This window comes from Balaenoptera musculus, chromosome 1 (genome assembly GCF_009873245.2).
Source record: "Balaenoptera musculus isolate JJ_BM4_2016_0621 chromosome 1, mBalMus1.pri.v3, whole genome shotgun sequence".
In the NCBI taxonomy this organism is placed as follows: Eukaryota; Metazoa; Chordata; class Mammalia; order Artiodactyla; family Balaenopteridae; genus Balaenoptera; species Balaenoptera musculus.
This window is the reverse complement of record NC_045785.1, coordinates 124,111,968-124,135,908: the sequence shown is the minus strand read 5'-3', so window position 1 is coordinate 124,135,908 and position 23,941 is coordinate 124,111,968. Positions and strand designations below refer to the sequence as shown.

General features: G+C 44.1%; 1 protein-coding gene across 2 annotated transcripts in view; it reads left to right on the top strand.

Annotated features, from left to right (window-relative positions):
* GPR161 (G protein-coupled receptor 161) overlaps nt 1–23,941 on the top strand; it is a 47,296-nt gene that overhangs the window by 5,654 nt on the left and 17,701 nt on the right. For both annotated transcript variants that reach the window (XM_036852967.1, XM_036852976.1), the window contains exon 2: nt 20,742–21,156. In XM_036852967.1, coding sequence (XP_036708862.1) covers nt 20,786–21,156 — 371 coding nt within the window. In that variant the 5' untranslated portion in view covers nt 20,742–20,785. The remainder of the gene's footprint in view (nt 1–20,741; nt 21,157–23,941) is intronic.

The following is a 23,941-nucleotide window of genomic DNA, read 5'->3' as shown; positions in this document are numbered from 1 at the left end:
AGATGAGAAAGGAAGAAGTAGTGCCCCAGATGGCATCTTGGGAAACAGTAACACTTAGAGGACAGGATGATTCCAGGTAGATATAAGGCTGGTAGGGAACAAAGCGGGGAGAGGCAGGAGAGAGCCGGGTCAGGGGAGCCAAGGGAAGAGGGAGTCTCAGGAAAAGAGGAAAGTTGTCAAAGGTGTCAGATGCTGGAGAGACCCCAAGGAAGGACCCGCTGGATTCGGCTAGGGAGGTCATTGGTGACCTTGCCCTCAGCAAAGGTAGTCATTTATTTTAGACTTGACTGGGACTACTTTCTAGAGGGTTCATATTCCTACATGTATTCTGCATTCCCCACCCAGGCCTGGGGATGGCCAGGTAAGGGCAGAGGTGTCGTGATGGCAGTCAGGAAACTGGGGTTTGTCAGTAATTAGGTGTATGACTCTGTGTAACTCACTTCACCTCTTTGGACCTTCAAGTTTCATCATCTGTAAAATAACACAATTAGAATGAGTTACTTCTAAGGCCTCGTTTAGCTCTCAAATGTTGGGGATTAGTGAACTTGATCCCTTCTCACCATCTCTATTACCACAGCCCTGGTCCAAGCCTTCATCTCTCACCTGGGCTGTAGCAGCAGTCTCCTGATTGGTGTCTCTGTCTCCGTCTCCATGCTTGATCCCTGCAGTTCCTTCTTCACCCAGGAGCAGAGTAACCCTTCTAAAACATGAGTCAGATGCATCACTCCGGGGGCCTCCGATCCCACGTGGAGTCTAATCCACCCTCCTCACCACGGCCCACAGCACCCTGCATAATCCAGCCCCTCACCGTCTCCATGTCTGCCATTCTCCTCTTCCCTCACTCCTCTCCAGCTTCATTGCTATTCCTTGGACATGCGGAACTCATTCTGGCTCAGGGCCTTTGCGAGGGCTCTTCCCCTGGCCTGAAATTCCCTTGCATCATTTTTGGCCTCAAATGTCAGCTCCTTGGAGAGACTTTGCTGACTCCTCACTCCCAGCCCACCCACCCATTCCCCCAACCTCTTTACCCTGTTTTACTTATCTTCATAGCACCCACCACTCTCTGGAATTATTTTACCTATTTATTGTCTATTTTTTTAGATTTTAATTTATTTTATCAAATTCTTTCTTTCTTTTCATATTTTTTCCAGATTGATTGAGATACAATTGACATACAGCACTGTACAAGTTCAAGGTGTACAGCATAATGATTTGACTTACACACGTCATGAAATAATTATCACAATAAGTTTAGTGAATATGCATCATCTCATATGATTCAAAATAAAGAAATAGAAAAAAAATGTTTTTCTTTGCGATGAGAACTCTTAGGAGTTTCAACAATTTTCATATGGCTGTGTTAATTATGTTTATTATGTTGGACATTACATCCCTAGTATTAATCTTATACCCACAAGTTTCTACTATTTATTATTTATTTGTTTGCTGTCTGTGTCGCCTGCACCCTGAACGTAAGCTGCAGGAGAGGAGAGATTTTGGTGTCTTGTTCAGTGCTGTGTCCCAGCTGCAGAGTGGAGCTTGGGACCAAATAGGTATTCATTAAACATTTTTTGGGGGCAGCTGAGTGAGGAATGAGAAGGGGAAAGTTAAGAGTGTCCAGGAACGAGTGGTAATGTGGTAAGGGAGGGAGGGGACATCCCCTATTCTTCAGGGCTGTACATGATGGCATCTGTCTCAGACACGGTCATCAGAAAAAAAATGTATTCAGAAGGAATACCACTTTAAGCCATTTAAAAATATTATTCTCAATTTTAGCAATATGAGCTTAATTAGTTTGCTGGGCTCTATGAGGATAATGAGTAAAACAGATAATTAAGGGTAAAACCAATTAGCATAGTAATCATTGTTTATCTTGTGATAGAAGTAATCATCTCAGTCTTAAGTCTCAGCATAGCTTCTGTCTCTTCTTGTCTCCTTGGAGCATCTGTGTGAATTTGTTTATGGAGGGAGTTGTTTTATTCTTCTTGATCTGTTTATTAAGGATAAATAGTAAAACATGGAATGAACCCAATTACTCCTATAGAACAGGATTTCTCAACCTCAGCACCACTGACACAGTGGGCTGCGTAATTCTTTGCTGGGGGTGAGCGGGAGGCTGCCCTGTGCATTATGGGATGTTTAGCAGCATCCTTGGCCTTAGATGCCAGTAGCGTCCCCTGAGATGTGACAACCAAAGATGTCTCCAGAAATTGCCAGATGTCCCTTGAGGTGGGAGGGGGGCAATAACCACTGATGGAGGATATTGGGGTAGTGACTGAGTCTGATTGTTATCTAGAGTCTTCTGATTGGACATTTTCAGACCCTCCCAGCCATCCTGATTCCCTCTCTAGGTTTAAAGAATGAGATTTGCTCTTTCAGGGTAGGGGCTGTGGGCATGGAAGGTCAGTTCCCCTCATCGCAGATGGAGGTAAATTGAAATTGCACGTTTCTCAGTCAGCTGGTCACGTTTCTCAGGCAGCGAGCACCTGCCTTGCTGGTTACCGAGCAGCACAGTTCTGAGCTCAGCGCTTTTCTGCGGTGACGGAGCTCTCAGGCCCCGAGCCCCCGAGTGGAGTCAAAGATGCTTCCATTTTGCAGTCTCTTGCAATGCAGCTTTTCTCTCCTCTGTTTTATCCACTTAAGTGGTCAAATGAAACCTCTTTGGTTTTAATTAAAATTTGAAGGGGAAAAGAGAATTGAGTTTTCTTTCCATGTCTTAAATAACTTTCTTAAACAGTTTTTGAGTTTCTCTCCCAACAGCCACTCCACTAGCTGCTTTCACATGTGTTACTTCATGTATTCCCCTTGATAATTATATGAAATAAGTTCATTCCACTCTCATGTTCCTCTCGGAGAAATTGAGGCTCAGAGAGGTTAGGACATACACAGTCACATGAAATTCAAACCTAGGTTCAGTCCAGATTCCGAAAAACATGTTCTTTCTATTGACTATCAGATCAAAGTAGATATTAATGAGTAGGGGGAATATAAAATATTTATTTTCTCCCACATGCAAAGTGCTGTTGGGAATTCAAAGGGGAAACTGAGGAAGAATTTATAATCCATCTGCAGGGGAAAGCATCCTCACCTAAAATAAAAACTTGTGCTAAGACATGCGTGTCTGAAAAGATAATATAAAAGAAGAACTAGATGTAAGATGTGGTCAGGGTCATTGTGGGGATGGAATGTTCCAGAAAGGCTTCTTGAGACTTTTGCTCTTAAGGTAGATGTAAGGACCTGCAGCCAGATGTTATTCATATAAGTGTCAACAAGGGGGTAGGTGGCCTGGGCTTATGATAGTGGTCTCCAAGCTCTGCCAGGCTATGTGGGTCCACCTGCCCTTTCAGTATCACTTCAGTTGGAGAAAAGAAAGTGCTTAATTACAGAAAGCTGCTGTGAATCAATAACAATGTAAAAAATGAATTCAAATTTTATTGACCACTACAGCATATATAGACATTTGAAGAATAATCGTTCACATATGTGTGAGACATCATTTATTTGGTCTACAAACAGTAACTGCCAACTGGAGTTTGGGAATGCCTGACTTAGAGGTTGTGTGATAGGATAGTTTATAGAGGAAATAAAAATAAGAGGGAAGCAAGGTAGCTGAGAAATAGTAATACTCTACCTTGTTATGCAAGCCTGTGCAAATATCTTCTGCAAATATAGCTATAGTCTCTTCAAAATTCATATTTTTTAGACTTAGCCTTTTGGAAAATTCTAATGTCAGTCCTTCAGTTTATAACATATTTGTCTGCACTTACATGTCTGTCTTTCTGGTGGTATAAAATCCAATAGGAGTCGACAATCTTGCTTTTAAAATCACAGTTTTCCTCTTACCACTTAAAAAAATATTAAAGTTAAATGGAGAGCTCTGAGCTGTTTCAAGGGTCGTTGTTTTTCTGGAAAATGCCACGGTTACTCACTTGAGCCATATAAATACAGTTAGCATGTCACTTATGTGGCAGAGTGCTGAGAAGTAGAAAATCAGCCCTCCCCAAAGGTGCAGGAGGAGATGACATCTGTGTGACAGAAGCCATACCTGGAGAACTTTGCACTGAAGCCCCCCCTCAGGATATCAGCCCCTACTTTACATAGACCTTTCCTTAGCTTGGCAAGGAAAACTACAGAGTAAACAGAGTAAATATACTCTGTATAGGGAAAAGGGCCACCAAGGGTTGAAACAAGTTGCAGAGAAAGTTTCAAAAAGAAACAATATGCAAGGCACACTTGGTACAATAGGAAATAACGTTACCCTTATCCAACTTGAGGGAATCACTGTGTTTCAAATGATGTAAGAAAGTCTCACAGGGATAACCCACCAGCTGAGTGGGAAGCTGAACAGTCTTCTCTAAGATTTTAAATGACAGCAATTACATTAGCACTGATCTGTAAGGTCAAAATTTCATTTATCTTGGCATTTAATGACCTTGAGTCATCATGAAAATCGTTATGTTTTGTATACTTTGTTTTAAAATATAGGGAAATGTATGATGGATATTCATGAATTTTGCCTAAAGGCTTGAAACAAAAAGTTTTGATGTTTTAAGGTGATAAAGCCCCACCAATTCATAAAACTCGCCTATCCAGAATGAGGCATTTCGAAGGATTAGCTTGGGTTTTACTGCAGTTTTGGAGGGGAAGTTGTTACTGGAGGCCCTCTCTTTTTCTTTTTTTTTTTTAATTGAAGTGTAGTTGATTTATAATATTGTGTTAGTTTCACATATATAGCAAAGTGATTCAGTTATACATATATCAATATATGTATATTCAAATTCTTTTCCATTATAGGTTATTACAAGATATTGAATATAGTTCCCTATGCTATACAGTAAATCCTTGCTGTTTATTTTATATATAGTGGTGTGTATTTGTTAATCCCATACTCCTAATTTATCCCTCCCCTCCTCTTTCCCCTTTGGTAACCATAAGTTTGTTTTCTATATCTGTGAGTCTGTTCTATAAATAAGTTCATTTGTATTATTTTTTTTAGATTCCACATGTAAGTGATACCATGTAATAGTTGTCTTTTTCTGTCTGGCTTACTTCGCTCAGTATGATCATCTCTAGGTCCATCCGTGTTGCTGCAAATGGCAACGTTTCATTCTTTTTTTATGGAGGCCCTCTCTTTCTAATGATTAGAATCTTTGATTGTATATAGAGTTATCATGGAAAAGGGTGAACAAGTTAGGGTTATGGGGTTGTTTGCACCTTAGGGTCCAGGGGAATGCAGCAGGGGTAGATGGGAGAAGGGGATGGGTGGATAAATGGAGACCCCATAGCACCAATCCGTACCAGCAATTTTTTTTTGCACCATACTAATTATACACAGCACGGTTTGCCTTCCTCAGCATCTCTTCTCACCTTTGACCTAAGTGTCAAGTTAGGATAGCTTTCACAGCATGTAAAGGAAACCCTACTCCAAGGACTTAACCAGTAAGGGGTTGACTAGCCGTGGCTGGGCACAGTGGCTTTACAGCTCAGTAGGTGATTTGGGCTGCTTTAGTCTCTCTGCTCTGCGTTGCATGGGACACCCAGCCACATGGTCGAAAGATGGCTACTTCACCTTCAAGCACTGGGTTTGAGTTCTAGTCAGGAGAAAGGGGAGAGGGAAAAGGGCAGAAGCCACAGCTTGAGTCTGTGTCTTTTTGTCAGGAAATGGATAGCTTTCCGCCACCTTGTAGACTTCCGTTGACTGGAACTGGATCTAATGGCCACCCAAGCTCTGTGCAAGTGAGTTTATTTTTGTAGGTGCATTCGATGTCCCACATCAAGTCAGGGTTCTGTTGATAGGGGAAAGGGGAGAATGGATATTGACTGGATAATGAATAGTTGAATAGTTTGCTACATCTGCAAAAATAATTCTCTGAAGGCAAGAAATGCCTAGTGTGCCAAGATGTTCAGTGTCCCATTTTTTATACATATATTCACTTATTTATCACAAATATTGGGCACCGACTGTTTGCCAGGCACTGTTCTAAATGCTGACCCCAAAATTTACAGGCCCCAAATTTCTCAATTTCAGGGAGCCTACAGTCCAGTGAAAGGGAAAGACGTTAACAAGATAAATAAGTACACACATATGCACTAAAGAGAAAAAATAAAAAAGGGAATGGGTCCATGAAGTATGGGGTATGAAATGTTAGGTAGTGTGAACTGGGAAGGCTTTGCTGAAAAGGTGATATAAATTAAGGCCTAAAGGAAATGAGAGAGAAACCTACGAAGATATGTGAGGTAAAGCCGTTCTAGGCATAGGAAACAGCAAGTGCAAAGGCCCTGAGGTAGACACATGCTTGATGCGTTTGAGAAATAGTGAGGAGGCCAGTGTCATCGGAATGGCAGTAAAAAGGTAATTTTTATTATAAGTTGGACCAGTAATGGAGAGCCAGATCATGTAGGAAGCTGCAGGGCTTATTCTGAGTGACATGAGAATCCTTTTGAGGTTTTGAGTGAAGCAGTGACTTGTTCGTGTGTTTTGACCTCTGTTTTAACCAGCTCACTCTGGTTGATGCGTTGAGGAGGGGGGCAATGGCAGACGCAGGTAGACTAGTGAGAAAGCTATTCTAATAACCCAGAGAAGACATAATGTAGCCTGGACCACAGTGATGGTAGCAGAGATAGTAAGACATAGTTGAATTCTAGACACATTTCAAAAGCAGAGCCAGTAGATTTGCTAATGGACCAGATGGGGGATGTGAGAGCAAGTGAGGAGTCAGGAGTGACTCCAAAGTTAGGGTCTGAGCAACTGGAAGGATGGGGGTACCGTAACACGAGATGAAGGGATATGGGAAGAGCAGGTTTGAGAGGCAAAGGACTTGAAGTCTGGTTTTGGACACGTTAGGCTTGTGGTGCCCATGCCATCCAAGTGGAGATGTTGAGTAGCCAGTTGGGAGCTCCAGGGAATGGCACTGGCTTCTCTGCCTGAGCACGGCCTCCTAACCAGACCCTTGGTCCAGTTGCCCCGTGAATCACCACAGCCACTTCTGGCATCAGCGCCAGGTAGACTTAGAACAGCCTAGGGCAGGTCTGACCTGGTCCAACCCAGCTTTGCCTTTGGGATTTGCTGGGATCCCAGTTCCAGGCAGGCTGGCCATGGGCCAGTGTCTTTGGAGGTGGAGGCTTTTCTGAGCCTGCCCTGGGAAAGCTGGCGTTTCTGCTCTTCTCCCACCCAGGGGAGTAGCGTGGTCCAGGCTGGGTATCCAGTGGCTGGCAAAGGAAAGATAGCTGCCTCGCGTGCAGCTGGGAAAGCTATTTCTGTAGTGAGATCCTGCCCGACCTTCAGGCTGCTAAGGCCTCCCCAGAGAGCTGTGGTCAGCCCGCCACTGCTTTCTTTCCCTTTCCCTAAAGAGCTTTTCTGTTGGGGCTTAAGACTCTCCCCTGAGTGAGTTGTCTTCATCATGACTTCAGCCGGTATTTTGTGGGTTTTCTGGGAGGCCGAAGTGGCCCCTCCCCATCGGTGTTCACCGGGAAACACAAGGGCAGTGATGGCCGCTTTCAGTGTCGCTGGGGGAGACCTGGGAGAGAGGCCAGTGGCCCTTTGAAAAAAAGTCAACAGATAGTCCAGCTTGGCTTAGTACTGAGTGTTCCTCACATTCTACGACAAAAACTGCACCAGCTGAGTTTGATGAGCAGAAAGTTGAGTTTTGCTTTACCATGTCATCTGGGGACAGTGCAGCGCGATGAATCATTTTACTCAGTGGGTTTACCTTGGAAGTCACTGCCGGACTAGTCCCTAGTGAGGAATAATCCAGGGCGGACGCAGCCTGTGTTTCCTCATCCGACGCAGGAAAAGGTTACTCTACGTGCCGTCTGAGGTTCTTCTCTTCTTCATCAGCGGGTGAGATGCCGTGAAGTCAGCTGACTTCCCTCATTTCATGACTCTCCAAACCCTGTGGGGAGAGGAGGTAAAGAGAAGGTACCCTGGTATATTTTTCCAACTTTTTTTTGATTGCTGTAAAATATATCTAACATAAAATTTACCACCTGAGCCATTTTTAAGCGCACAGTTCAGTGGTATTAATACACTTATATGGTGCAATCATTACCACCATGCATCTCCAGAATTCTTTTCACCTTGCGAAACTAAACCCATTAAACAGCTCCCCCTGTCCCCCCTCCCACCAGGCCCTGGCAACCACCATTCAACTTTCCATCTCTATGATTTTGACTACTTGTAAGTACCTCATATAAATAGAATCATACAATATTTGTCTTTTTGTGGCTGGCTTATTTCACTTTCACATAATATCCTCAAAGTTCATCCATGTTGTAGCATATGTCAGAATTTCCTTCCTTTTTAAGGCTGAATAATATTCTTTTATGTGGATATACCATAGTTTGCTTATCAGTTCATCAGTCAATGCACCCTTGGGTGGCTTTCATGTTTTAGCTACTGTGAATAATGCCACTATGAACATGGTGTACAAATAGCTCTTTGAGATCTTGCTGTCAATTATTTTGGGTATATAACCAGAAGCGGAATTGCTGGATCATATGATAGTTCTATGTTTAATTTTTTGAGAAACTGCTGTACTGTTTTCCACAATGGCTGTACTATTCTACATTCCCACCAACAGTGTACAAGGGTACCAGTTTCTCCACATCTTCACCAACACTTATTATTTTCTGGGTTTTGGTTTTTGTTTTGGACAGTAGCCATCCTAATGAGTTTGAGGTGGTATCTCATTGTAGTTTTGATTTACTTTTCCTAATCATCATTGATGTTGGGCATCTTTTCATGCACTTATTGGCCATTTGTATATCTTTTTTGGATGTGGGTTGTTTTTTTTTTTTTTTTTATAAATTTATTTATTTATTTTTGGCTGTGTTCAGTCTTCGTTTCTGTGCGAGGGCTTTCTCTAGTTCTGGCGAGCGGGGGCCACTCTTCATCGCGGTGCGCGGGCCTCTCACTATCGCGGCCTCTCTTGTTGCGGAGCACGGGCTCCAGACGCGCAGGCTCAGTAGTCGTGGCTCACGGGCCTAGTTGCTCCGCGGCATGTGGGATCTTCCCAGACCTGGGCTCGAACCCATGTCCCCTGCATTGACAGGCGGATTCTCAACCACTGCGCCACCAGGGAAGCCCGGATGTGGGTTGTTTTTTGTTGTTGTTGTTGTTGAATTTTAGGAGTTCTCAATATATTCTGAACACTAATTTCTAGTCATATATATGATTTGCAAATATTTCCTCTCAATCTGTGGGTTGCTTTTCTACTCTTCATGGTATCTTTTGATGCACAAATTTTAAAAATTTTCATGAAGTCCAGTTTGTCAGTTTTTTCTTTTGTGCCTGTGCCTTTGGTGTCATATCCAAGAAATCATTGCCAAATCCAGTGTTCTGACTTGTTATATTTTTTGTAGTGCTTTAAAGCCTCACCGCCTACACACACTTATTTCTTTCTTTCTCTCCTCAATCAAGTTATTAGACCAATAGATCAGTAACACATTTTAGACTTCGTAAATCTTTATTCACTCATTCCACAAACAGGGAGAGTATTCCAACTAGAGAATAGGCAGAAGCCAGAGCAAATTGGAAATGGAAGCACGTAAGCACAGCTGACTGGAGCAGAACGTACATGAAGGGGTTGGTGGGTGAGAAGTCTGGAATTTAGATGAGGCCACACCATGTCGAATCTTATCTGCTGTGGTGAGTAGATGGATTGAAGGTAGTCTCACAGTCATAGGACCAAGTTGGAGAGCTACTACCTAATGCTCTGTTGAACTGGGCACTTAACCTTTCTGAGCCTCAGTTTCCCCATTTTATTCATTTAACAAACACTTATGTGGTACCAAGCTCTATTCTAAGCACTGTACAAATATTAACTCATTGATTTTGTCCACCAACCCTATGAAGTACTTACTCCTGAGCAAGGAGTATTATCTCCATTTGACAGAGTGGGGAGCTGATGCCCAGAGAGGTTAGGTAACATGTCAATGTCACAGAGGCCAGTAAGTAGTGGAGCTGGGATTTGAACCCAGGCTCTCTAGTTCCAGAGTTCATGCTCTTAACCATATGTTGTATTGCTTCTCTGAAACAGGGAGAAGAGTAATTCCTTCCTCTAAAAGTTATTCAGAAGATGAAGTGAAACAGTGTATGTAAAATTACATTGTACGTTGCACACTGTTTTGCCAGTACTGACTATCATTAGTTAATAATAATTAAACAACACTTTGTAAATGGGTAAGATTCTCAAGGACATAGGGAGAAAGGAATGGATCAAGGACTGAGCCTTGGGAAATGTTTTTGCTTAGGAGCAAGAGCTTGGTTTTGGAAAGACATTTGACAGAGTCATGGCTGACGCCCTTGTGGACAGGGTCATGGTCAGTGAAGAGCCTCCAGACTTTCCGTCCCTGCTGAAGGAAGTTATGGAGGTTGGTAATGTTGATAATGTACGTACAGAGGGGACCAAAGCCAGGTCTCTCCCACTGGCAAACCAAGAATTCAGACAAGGACCATAACGCCACTGGGGTTCTGATTCTAGCTTCTTTTCCATCTTCTGGTGCATGTTCCCAAACAGACCAGGGCTTGGACCAGCTTTACAGGTGAAGTGAAAGGTTTCAAACCAGGAAATTACTAGGTTTGCTCTTGTCCTTGTGGGGACAAGAGCAAAGCACTGTACGTTGTAACAGACCCTGGACTGGCTGAGTGGGCACATCCCTCTGGGGTTGCAGAGGCTGAGTCACTGCACCCACCATCTTTCATGTGTGTGCCAGAGAAGGATGGAGGGAATGCAGGGAAGGAGAGGATGGAGGGAATGCAGGGAAGGAGACCGGGGATTCTGTGATCTCTTTCTGGCTCTCAACGACTTGTGTGGTCTGGTGTGTGGGTGGGATGGGGGATCCACTGTCTGTCTCAGTTACCTTAGTGCCAATCAAATGGTTATTTGAACCTTCCTCCCAGCTCCACCCCCTCAACTGCTCCAGCTGGTGATTGATGTGTATAAAATGCTTTGAGGTGCTGAGATAAAGAGCCCCTGAGAATATGGCCAACATAGCATCACAGTGACCTCACCTGAACTTACTTGAAGTGGTGTTTTAGGAACATTCCCTCACCTGGAGGGTTGTTTATTCGAACATCTTACGTACCTACCTGTTGGCATGTGATTTCTGTAGAAGAGGGCATCTGGTGGTCCCAGCTTTTAGGCTGTTCAGCTCCTCATAAAAATGGGAGGCCACAGAGGAGGAAGTGAGCCACTACCCTGATTGGGTATATTTAAGGATATCAGAAGAGAACCTTACACTAAAAGAAATGATTTGCTCTGGAGAAGACTTTTGAGGAGGTCAGGTATGTCATGTCCAGCGCCCTTGTTAGGTACCAAGAGTCCTGCGTCCTCTGGCCAGCATGGTCTCCCAACACAGACCCAAGCCTGGGCCTGCTGTCTGTGGCCTCTCAGGCTGCCCCTTTGATGGCCCCATTTGTAATGGGCATTGTGCGGGTGAGTGAGGCCTCCTTTTCCTTGTAGCGGCTTATTGACGGGGTCACGGACCTCCTGATCCCCAAGAGACTACATGTACTCTGGGGGGGTGAAAAGCTTCTCTATGCTTCCATGTGAAGAAACTCCACCATACTAGGGTCCGTGGTCCCATGGCGTGGTCCGTGGCAAGAAGAAAAGGATAAGTAGGTCTCGAGCAGGAGGCTGAGGTAGGCAGAGGTGTGCCTGAGGAGTCGGCCTAATCCTGAGAAAGGGAAGGTTCCTGGTACCAGTGTCCAAAGAGGTGGGGTCTTGACGTGTTATATGCAGATCATGGTGTATCAGAGTATCAGTCAGGATTCTTTAAGTTGCAAGTGACAGAAACCCTGCCAAATTAGCATAAGTGAAGGAGAAAAGTCACCGGCTCATATAAGGGAGGAGAACAAGAAAATTCAGCATCACACGTTATTTCATCAGCATTTGTGAAAGGATTCATTGCATGTTCTCCCTGCCCCCTTCTTTTTCTCTCTTGCTCTCTTTCTCTCTTTCCCTCTCTCTCTCATTCTCTCACCTTTATTTGCCTGTAAGCACTTTCCATGTAGTGTCCAAGGTGGCCAGCTGCTGCAGCCCCAGGCTCATGGTATCAGCCTACCAACCCCATGGTAGGCTAGTCTGTCCTCCGGCTGTTCCAGCCAAAGTCCTGGGTCATGTGACCATGGCCTACGAATACGGGAAGAGTCCTTTCCCAAAGTAAAATCAGGGTGAACGCTTCAAATAGAAGCCATAATATGAAGTGAAAGCTCACTGTGTGCCAGATGCTGTTCTAGGCACTTGATACAAATAAACACACTGTTCTTTTTCACAGGAGCTGGGCTTCAAACCCAGGCAGACTTCAGAGTCTATACACTTAACCACCATGCCACACAACCTCTGACAAGTATAGGGTAACAGCAATATGAGCAGGAAAAAAGTCTACTATAGGTCAATGAAAATCAGAGTTCTAGGTAAAAATATGAGGTAGGACTAGAACATATCCAAATTTATACAATTAAATAAGGGAAAGTGAGGGCATCCACCTTTATATTGTAGTAATTCTGTTTTTGCAAAGCAAGGCATTTCTAGAATTATTTCTTGGGAATTAGCATGCAGGCCAGTTTATAAAGCACAATAGATACCTGTCTCAATATTCTATAGTGTTGCCTTGTTTGTTAACCCAAAATGATACTGATCACTCCCTCGAGTGACAAGATTTGGCTTTGAATGACTTGAAGCTGTTGACAGTAGTCTAATCCGGCAGACATGTCACCGTCTGTGGGAATATTCAAGAGAACTGAAGGCAATTCCCAAAGAGGACTGACTGATACTTGGAGCCATGACAGTGAAGACAAGGACACGCACGTCCAGCCTCCCCTGGTGACCTGACTGAGAGGGCTGGCTCTCTTTCCCAGGAATAATTTCCGATACATTTATTCAAACCTCAGTCATGTTCCAGTGGTGTAAAGTGATTTATTTGGTCATGGCAGGACGTGGAGAGTGTGGGAGTCTGAAACACCTTCGTGTCTGGCAGCAGCACTGGCCAGGAGAGTGGTAATGTGAGTCACACTTGAATTTGCTTCCATTCAATGGGCCCTGGGTAAGCTGGCCGCCTACCAGGAAGCCCTCCCTGGCTGGGACATTCCACATCCTCTCTCTTGTTAAAGTACACCCCTGGGGAATTTGCTGGGGCTTGTGCCTTTCCCTCTCCAGGCCTCCTGGCAGAGGCTGGGGCTTTGGATTTCCCTGGGTGGTCAGCTCTTTGACCACGTTCCCCCCGCCTCCTGGAGAGGGTTGTAGCCGAGGACCTCAAGGATAGCACCCAGCCCTGGGCTCTCTGATTCTGCCGTTCACTGGTGTCCCTGCTAATAGGGCCACTAGAGAGCCACCAGGTCAAGTAATACTTTATTCCTTCCCCCCCCCCCCCCCCGCCCCACCCGTCTTTTGGATTGAAAGTTTTGCATCCTATTTTTATTCTTTTAGTGGCTACCTTTATAACGTTAACACTCACGTTCAGCTTAACAATGACCAAGTTTTGAAGGCTAGCCATTCATCAACAAATAATTATTGAATTACCTACTATGTGCCAGGCACTTGTCCAGGTGCTGGGAAAACAGCCATAACCAAGTCTGCCCTGAGTACAAACTAACTTGGAATATTTTTACTCCAGTCATACCTCTAAGAGCTTCCATTTTGCTTAGTGTTTTAATTTCATCTTGTTTTCAAAGCTCCCAAGTTAGCTATTTTTATAAAATTTGTTGTCGATGTTTAACTTTTAAAATTTAATTTTTTGCAGTTCTGATTTTAGATTCATCCATATACTTACCATTTTCTTTTCCTTATTTCTGGATTCAGTTTCCTTCATGAATTGTATCTTTAAGGGGATCATTTGATAAGGAGTGATTAGTAAACATTCAGTCTCTGCTTGCCTCAAAAGTATATTGTGCCCTCTCTTGAATGGTATTATAGAACTTTAAGGCAAGAATTCTTTTCCTTAGCACTTCCAAGAGATTATTCCACTGTTTTCTGGCCTCTATTTTCTGTTTTTTTCGAAAGACGTGTCTGCTGTTTATCTAATTGTTACTTCTTTATAGGAAAATTTGTTTTTACCATTTTCTCTTTATCTTAGTGTTTGTCATTTTTTGTTGTGATGCACCTTGGTATAGACTTTTTCTGACTTATCCTTAGAACGTGATATGCTCTTTTGTTCTAAGGACTCATGTGTTTCTTTAATTCTAGAAAATGTTCAATTATACCTCTAAATAATGCATCAACCTTAATGTAGGCAATGTAGGTCCACCCTAATGTAAGTTGGATGCTTTTGACTCAAGTAACAGACACCTAACTGAAAATAGCTTTAAAAATAATTTTTACAAATGTATTACTTTGCATACCCAGAAGCCAGGATGAAGGTGACTTCCGGATTTGTTGATTCAGCAGCTCAGGGATCCAGGCTTTCTTCTTTGCCATGCTCAGCATGTTGGCCTAGCACCTCTAATGATCCCAAGGGGGCTGCCACAGCTCTGTGCTCTCTTGGCCATTAGGAAAAGATTTTTCTTCTAGTGCCTTTGTGAGGTCAAAGCAGCTTTTCCCAGAAATCCACTGACTTCTCCTCCTGACTAATATGCCAGAATTGCAAGGAGAGAGACAACACAATGATTTGTTTAGCCCACTCAAGACTCTGAGAACCAGGGATCCGATCAACCTTCTCTGAGTCACTGGAGGAGGATTGGACACCAAAACAAAGTCAGAGGTCTGCCAGTAAGGGAAAAAAACCTGACACTGGTTGCTGGGTAGGCACCCAACAGTATCTGCTACCCTTTCTCTCGAATCACTCCTGATGCTACTTCTTTTGAACATATGTTGAATCTTCTTAACCTGCTCTTCATGTATCTTGACTTTTATTTCATATTTTCATTTTCTTAATCTTTTTTTTGCTGCATTCTGGGTAACTTCCTCAGAGCTGTTTTCCAGTTCACCATCTTTGTCTTTAGCTAAATCTGCTGTTCTGCATACCCATTGAGTTTTACATTTTGTTAGCTAAAATTTCAATTTCTAGAATTTCTATTTGGTTCTTTTTCACAATTGCTTATTATTTTTTTCATGATGTCTTATTCTTTCATTATGGTTTCTACCTCTTTTCCTTTTAAAGCTTTTAATTGTATTTATATTATGGTCTCTTTTATATTTTTCTATTAATTCAAGTTCTGGGCATGTTAATTCTCCTGGTTTCTGTTTTGTGGATTCTCCCTCATGGCAAATGCTGTGCACTCACTTTCATTAAATGTTTGTTTTGTGAGTGTGGAAGTTCACTACAGAGCCACTTTGTGTTTACTTTGGCCAGCATTAATTTTTGCATGAATTTATTAGCTTGGATTTCTGCACCACGCAGAATTTATAAGCTTGGTACCCTCATCAGCATGGCACGTCTCAATGTTTGATTTCTCATGGAAAAAAAACTTCAGTGCTCCACCCAGAGCTTCAGGTAAATGACTGTTTTTGCCAGTAAGAGGAGTTTTTCTGATTCTTTTTCATGGAGGAGGCAGCCCTTCGAGAACCCACTCTTTAAGCAGGATATTGGTTCCAGTTCTCTGCCTTGTGGAACCCAAAGTCATCCTCCCACATAAAAAACCTCAGCCCTAGGGGTCTTGAACTAGGTCTAATACCCTTTTGGCCACAGTTGTGAGATTACAACTCTGGCTTTGAGTTTTCTCTCCGTTTCTGTTACCTATGGATTTCCCTTTCTTTTTTCAAGGTTGGCTTTTTTTTTTTTTTTAATTTTGGGTCATATTTAACCCAGCATTTCTATGAATTTGGAGTAGGAAAGATGTTCCCATCAGCTGAGTTCACCATGTTCCCAGAAATGATCCCCATAATAAGTGAGAAACACTGTGCTTTGCTTGGGTAAAGTAATTATACCTTATAAAGTACTTCCTGTTCACTGTCTCATTTGCCTTTTTTTCTTTATTTAAAAATTTTTTCTTTTATTTGTGTTTATTTTATTGATGTATAATTGCTGTACAATATTATATACGTTACAGGTGTACAAGATAGTGATTCATGGTTTTAAAGGTTGTACTCCATTTATAGTTATTATAAAATATTGGCTATATTCCCCGTGTTGTACAATATATCCTTGTAGCTAATTTTATACCTAATAGTTTGTGCCTCTTAATTCCTTAGCCCTGTATTGCCCTGCTCCTCCGCTATCCCCATGGTAACCACTAGTTCTCTATATCTGAGTTGGCTTCTTTTTCATTACATTCATTAATTTGTTTTAATTTTTAGATTCCACATATAAGTGATAACATACAGTATCTGTCTTTCTCTGACTTACTTCACTTAGTGTAATAGACTCCAAGTCCATCTATGTTGTTGCACATGGCAAAAAGTAGGTTTTTTTTTTACATTCTTTTTTTTATTGTGGTAAAAGTCACATAATATAAAACATACTGTTTTAACCATGTTTAACTGTACTGTGTTTTTATGAAAGGCATGGTTCGTCCTCACTCCCAGGGAGCAAACAGTCCAGTGGGGGTAAAGAGGAGCATACTGGTGATTACAAGACATATTAGGGGAACACTATGCTTTGCTTGGGAAAAGTAATTATACTTTATAAAGTACTTTCTGTTCATTCTCTCATTTGCCTTCTATATTATATTTTTAATTTCTTAATTTTTCTGACTGCATTCTGGGAAATTTCCTTGAACCTGTTTTTATATTTATATTTGAAGAGTGAGTTCATACTGATACCTGCAGTAACCAAGCTAACACCCCAGGGTTCATCCTCACGTTTCTCTATTCTATGATTCGTATCTCCTTTCTCCCGTGATTAGAAATGTGTTTCCCAACATAAGCATGTATACTCAGTTGCTGTACACTCAAAAGAATTGTAAACTTAAAACACCATTAACAACATCTAACCTACTAAGTAAACTTAGTTGTTCTCTTGTCTTTACAATATGTACCATTAAGAGTTTACAGTCAAAATATCATATTTAAAAGCTACTTGACTTAATTCTTTTCTCTATATGATTATGTTATCAATCTAATATATAGTTAGGCTTATTTTTTTTCAGTTTGCAATCAATTTTTTTTAAAAATTTATTTATTTATGGCTGTGTTGGGTCTTCGTTTCTGTGCAAGGGCTTTCTCTAGTTGCGGGAAGCGGGGGCCACTCTTCATCGCGGTGCGTGGGCCTCTCATTATCGCGGCCTCTCTTGTTGCGGAGCATAGGCTCCAGACGCGCAGGCTCAGTGGTTGTGGCTCACGGACCCAGCCGCTCCGCGGCATGTGGGATCCTCCCAGGCCAGGGCTCGAACCCGTGTCCCCTGCATTGGCAGGCAGATTCTCAACCACTGCGCCACCAGGGAAGCCCAACAATCAATTTTATATCTACTTTTTGCATCCATTTTTTTTTTAAAGATATTCTTTTTTGTTTGTTTGTTTGTTTTTGGCAGTGTTGGGTCTTCGTTTCTGTGCGAGGGCTTTCTCCAGTTGCGGCAAGCGGGGGCCTCTCACTATCGCGGCCTCTCTTGTTGCGGAGCACAGGCTCCAAACGCGCAGGCTCAGCAGCTGTGGCTCACGGGCCCGGTCGCTCCGTGGCATGTGGGATCCTCCCAGACCAGGGCTCGAACCCGTGTCCCCTGCATTGGCAGGCAGACTCTCAACCACTGCGCCACCAGGGAAACCCCATACATTTTTATTTAACTTTTTTAGTATGTAAAATATTTACTTGGTTCAAAAGGCAAAACTGTAAAAACATACTGAGAGAAGTCCACTTCCATCTGTATCTTTGTTTCTGGTTATCTTTCCTATTTTTCTTTTTGTATAAGTAAGCATATATTTATGTATATTTTATGGGCAAATGTATTTTTATTTCCCCCTTTTTCTCACATATTTTCTTTTTATAACAACTACTGCCTCAATGAATAAAATAACCGTGGGCATCTGTTACTTAATATTACGAACTTATGTCTTCAGGATAAATATCTAGAAATGGAATTGCTGGATCAAAGGCTCTGTGCCTGTGTAGCTTGGTTAGGTATTGCCACATCCCCCTCCCTAGGGCTGTTACATTTTGCGTTCCCATGTGGAGTGTTGGAGAATGCCTGCTTCCTCACAGCCGCACCGGCAGTGAGTGTTGCCAAGCTTTTGAATCTTTAGTGGCATGAAAGGAAAGAAATGGTACCTCAGTGTAGTTTTACAGTGCATTCCTCTTATTTTGAAGAAATGGGGCATCTTTTCATGTGTTTAAGTACAATTGGTATATTTTTTTCTGTGTACTCTTTTTTTTCTAGTTTATTGAGATATAATTGACACATAACATTGTATAATTTCAGATGTACAACATGATGATTTGACTTATGTGTATATTGCAAAAAGATTACCACTATAAATTTAGTTAACATCCGTCATCTCATATAGTTACAAATTTTAAAAATGTCTTTTACTCATTTTTCTATCTTTTTCTCTCTTTATTTTTAAGTTAGAATGATTAGTCCTTCTGTGATATGTTTTAAATATTTTCTCCCATTTTGTCATTTGTCTAACGACTCAGAATTTGTTTTCTTTACCACACTGTTATCACTTAGGCAGTTAAGTATAACATGCTTATGTAGGACTTTATTTTGAGACACCAGTTAATAATTTACTTATAAGAGTGAACAAAATTCAGAACTCAAAAAATAAAAACAAAACCCAGAAATAAGCTTACAAAGACACAGACATAGAAGGCATAATTCTAAAGTATATTTACTGCACAAAGCTAGAGTACCTAACGTATTGCATAACTGAATCAAAATTCAGAATATTTTAGCAGCCTGGAAATACGGGCCGAAAGGCACAAAGTAAAATTTAGTAGATATAACGTTTTGTATTTAGGCTTAAAAACAATAATGCCATAAATTTAAGCCTGGGGACATCTGCCTTCACAGAAACTCAAATGTGTATAAACTTTGGGTTTTAATTGACCACACATTTATGTAAGTCCAGCAGGGTAATATGGTTGCCAAAAGAAAATGCACTCCTAGAGTGAATAGTATCAGAAGATTATCCTGATCATGGAGAAAATTGCCCCTTTATGTACTTACTAGACCATGTCCAGAATGGTACGTTCAGTTTTGGGGTCCACAAATCAAAAGGGTCGTTGACATCCGTGAGCAAGTCCAAAGCAGGGAGTCTGAGTTAGTAAAGAGTCTAGAAGTCACATCAGGAACCTGGGGGTTTTAATCTGGAGAAAAGAAAGCAAGTAATCCGTGAAGTATTTGAAGGCTGTCAAGGGGAGGAGGGATTAGAATTATTTGATGTTACTCAAGCTCGCAGCATCTGTGGTTGTGACCTACGAGTGCACCTGTTGGTAAAGGGAGACTTTCTAACTGGCCTTTAGGGCTGCTGGGAAGAGGAAGAACTGCCTTCCTCACCTGCCAGCTCCCTGTGGCCAAAGGTGTCTGGACCAGAGGTGCCAGGTCAGGCGGGCGCTGTAGGGAAGGCTCTGCTGCTGTGTGTAGGCGGTCTAGACACCAGGGTTCTTGCTTTCTGGCTCGGGGGAAGCAATCTTTCCTTCCTTTCCGGTGTATTCTCTTTTCTGGGAACAAGAGTGATCTGTGGGATTTTTTTGGCTGATTCAAGTAGATGAAAATTTTGGAGAAACATTCATCTGTAGGATTGAATGTTAAAATGTGTCAACCTTGAGTTTTCACCAAGATCCGGAGCCAGCGTCCCAAGAGCAGGGACTGCCCCTTGTTGAGAACGGTGTTTGTGGGCACAGACCTCAAACTGTGCCTCCTCTTACCCATTTATCATTAGTGTCGGTTCCTTGCCCTCCCTTACCGTGGCTGATGAGAGCAGTAGTGACGTCTCAGTATGAACTGTACTTGTTTAAACCCTGCTTAGGGATCTCAGAATGATTCCTGTGATAATCTTATTGTCCAACTTTAATGGGCACATGAATCACCTGGGGACGGCATTAGCGTGCAGGTTCTGATTCAGCAGTTCAGAGGCGGGCATGAGATTCTGCGTCTCTAGTAAGCGCCGGGTGATACTGACGCTGCCAAATCAGGGTCCCCCCTGCATTGCAGGAGTCAAAAGCAGCAGTCCGCCTAGACCAGGTGGACTGAATCAGAATCACCTGCACTGTGGTTGTCTAAAATGCAGACTCCTAGGCTGTCCCTCTGTTCTCTGGGACCAGACGTCTCTAGGGATGGAGCCCAAGAATCAGCTCTTTGAGCCGGTACTGCAGGTGATTCTTAGGTACATTAAAGGTTTTGAACCACTGGTCCTGGGGAGAATGGATAAGGTGGTTTAGACTCGGGGGGGGGGGCGGGAGTGGACTTCCCTGGTGGCACAGTGGTTAAGAATCCGCCTGCCAATGCACGGGACACGGGTTCGAGCCCTGGTCTGGGAAGATCCCACATGCCGCGGAGCAACTAGGCCTGTGCGCCACAACTACTGAACCTGCACTCTGGAGCCCGCGGGCCACAACTACTGAGCCCATGTACCACAACTACTGAAGCCCGTGCACCTAGAGCCCATGCTCCGCAACAAGAGAGGCCCCCGCACGCAGCAACGAAGACCCAACGCAGCCAAAAGTTAAATAAATAAATAGATTGGGGGAACGCATCGTTCACAGGGACACAGTGAGTCGCATAGAAAGTCGGTTGTAGAAAGCTGGCCACTTGTGTAGAGCTTGCATGGGGACGACCGGCTGGGTGACCTGGGGCCTCTGCAGCGCTTCTGTAAAGTGCACACGCTATGGACTGATGACTGCTCTCCTGTCTCTGGGTCTTGTCTTTCCAGTCGTCCAGCATGCTCTGCCCACCCCCCGCCGAGGCGCACTGACCATGAGCCTCAACTCCTCCCTCAGCCACAGGAAGGAGCTGAGTAACCTCACCGAGGACGGTGGCCAAGGGGGCGGCGTCGTCACCGAGTTCATCGCCATTGTCGTCATCACCGTTTTCGTCTGCCTGGGCAACCTGGTAATCGTGGTCACCTTGTACAGGAAGTCCTACCTCCTCACCCTCAGCAACAAGTTCGTCTTCAGCCTGACCCTGTCCAACTTCCTGCTGTCCGTGCTGGTGCTGCCTTTCGTGGCGACCAGCTCCATTCGGAGGGAATGGATCTTCGGTGTGGTCTGGTGCAACTTCTCGGCCCTCCTCTACCTGCTCATCAGCTCGGCCAGCATGCTTACCCTCGGGGTCATCGCCGTCGACCGGTAAGCTTGCATCGCACTCAGAGAATCGAAGGGTTTAGGAGTGTGGGCAAAGGGGGAACCTGAGAGATCATGTGGGCTGTGCCTTCCAAGCTGCCTCAGTTCCTCGGGAGGGTGTCGGGTCTGTGCTGGGGAGGGTGAGAAAGCAGAGTTCTGCCTCCTCTTCTCTCCCCTCAACCAGAGCACCTCTGATTTTATCTGGTCTAGCTTGCATGTAGTTGGGGACTTCCCTGGTGGTCCAGTGGTTAAGACTCTGCGCTTCCACTGCAGGGGATGTGGGTTCGATCCCTGGTCGGGGAACTAAGATGCCACATTCTGTGCAGCGTGGCCAAAAAATGAGAAAAACAAATTAGAAAAAAAAGTTCTAGAAACTTCTGCTTCTCAGTTGAAAGATGAGAAACAGAAGCTGAGGAAGGTGACGTGGCAGAGGAGGTATCAGATCCAGGTCTTCCCCAAAGTGCTGCCTGCTCTCTGTTGCTTTGGGTTGGGCCAGAGCTGGACCGGGGCAGCCCAAAGAGGAAATACTCTCTATCCTCCACAGTGCACGGGCCTGAACATCAGCTCAGACCTGGATGGAAGGAGAGCAGGGGAAGGGAAGGCAACTCAGGGAGTAAAGGTGGTGGCACCTGGGAGAGACAGTGTGTGCTTTAAAACATCTGGGCTGTCCCTTCTTGTGGCATAGCTGGCTCTAACAGCAAGGAGTAGCACTGCTGACGCCCCTCAGCTCTATCTAGAAGGTTCTTCCAGATTCCTGCGTTAGGCTGTCAGATTTAGTTGTGAAAGCCCTGCAGGCTTTGACAGCGAGTTTCCGACCCCTGGAGTCGTCTTCTTTATTAGGATTTTGCCAATGGTCACTTCATTCATCCCAGGCAAGGGTTCAACTGTACAAGGGCAGATGGGGGAGACTCAGATTCTCTGTGATTTATAGAATTGGGGAGGGAGTCAGGGAAAACACAGAGGGGTTCCCCAGGGCTGTCGTCACTGGGTGACACAAGTCCCCTGGCTCCCTTGGGATCGTCCATTTTTGAGCCGATGAGTGGTGGCTGGATGGTCCACCCAAGGTGCGGGCCTCCACTAGGGCCAAGGCCAGAATCCTTTCGGCTCTCTGCACCTGTTGGGGGGTTGGAGTGAAGGAAGCCGTTGGTCAGAACTAATCAGGTGGCTTCTCCAAATATCTTCTTTCCCCCCAACAACAACAAAAATAATACCAAAAATAGAAAGAGTACAATAAGAACTATCCATAATCCCACCAATCAGAAGCAATCACTGTTTACATTTTTTTTAGTATACTTGCCTCCAGGGATTTTTGGCCACATGCAGTAAATTTAGAAAATAGGCTCAAGGCACATGTGGTTTTGTGACCTGCTTTTTCACTTAACAAGTGATTGTGAGCATTTTTCCCACCTGCAGATATCCCTGGAGAACATGATTTTTAATGGTTACATGGTATTCCGTCCTCTGGATGGACTGTAGTTTATTTTTACAGTCCCCTGTTAGCTTACTATTTTATATAGCACTTTGAGGAAGATGTATGTTTGTGGAATTGTGTTTTCAGTCACCGTAAACACACTTTCAAGATTCTTGATGTGTAAAAGGCAGGCTCCCCTTCAGAAGCTTGTGCAGGTTATTACTTCAGCAGCCATTCATCAACATCCTATCAAGACTGATAATAAGCACTGCAAACATAATTGGAAGTCTGTTGGCAGTAGGATGGGATGGGAAATCACTGCTTTTGGAATATCCCGTCCTGGGTCCTGCGGAAGGTGGAGTGGGGGCCAACAGCTCAGGAGCAGAGCGGGGGGGTCGGTTTTTAGGTGCCTCTCACAGAGCTGTGTATACGTGGAGGCTCAGTAAGGAGAGGCAGCTCTCGGAGGCTGTATACTGCTTACTTGGATCTGAGGTCTAGACAAGCGAGAGTGAGAGTTCTCACCAGCAGGCATGACCGATTCTCAAATCATGCCATCAAAGTGCATCAAACGAGAGAGCATTTGCCTCTTTCGATGCCTTACTCTTTCACGCTGGGAATATTTGCTGGGTGTCTACTCTGTGAAAGGCCCTGTGCTACATCCTCGGATGGTAGGATACAGCGTGAGCTGGACGCAGCCCTTGCCCACCAGGAGTTCACAGTTTTCGTGGCAGAGGCTGACCCGTGGGCGCTGATGTGAACACAAAGCAGAATTAAGCGCTGGAACAGCTCCCGTGGCTGCTTCTGATGGCAGGACCTGCAGCGCTCCGGGGAAAAGGTGGCATTTGAGCTAAGTCCTAACAGTGAATAGGATTGCAGGGGCCCTTCCGAATGAAGAAGCCGCCTCCGTTTATTCATTTGATAAACAGTTATGGAGCACCTCACGTATGCCTGGCAAGGTGATTGGTGCTGGGAATGCGCAGCTGAAGGAGATGAACAGACACGCTGAGGAATTCACGGTGTTGGGGGGATAGACATGTGGCCAGGTAATTTTAGGACCACGTGATGTGTACGTAGAGCCAGTGTGTTCAAGGTGCTGTGAGAGCGCAGAGGAGGGAGCAAGGCCAGACGTGGTGAAAAAGCATGGCGCGTGGGACACAGCTGGAGACCAGGGGAAACAGCTGGCCATGGAAGAGGCGACGCACGTGAACAAATTGGCGTCACAGGTCATCTCACTAGAGATTTGATCCAGGCACCCCAGACCCCACAGCCTGCGCCAGGGTCACCCAGTGACAGAGCCGTGAGTCGAGAAAGGGCTCTGCCTCTCCCTGCGATGACAAGTCACCAAGGCCTGGTTGTCTCTGGAAAATAGATCATTTCCTC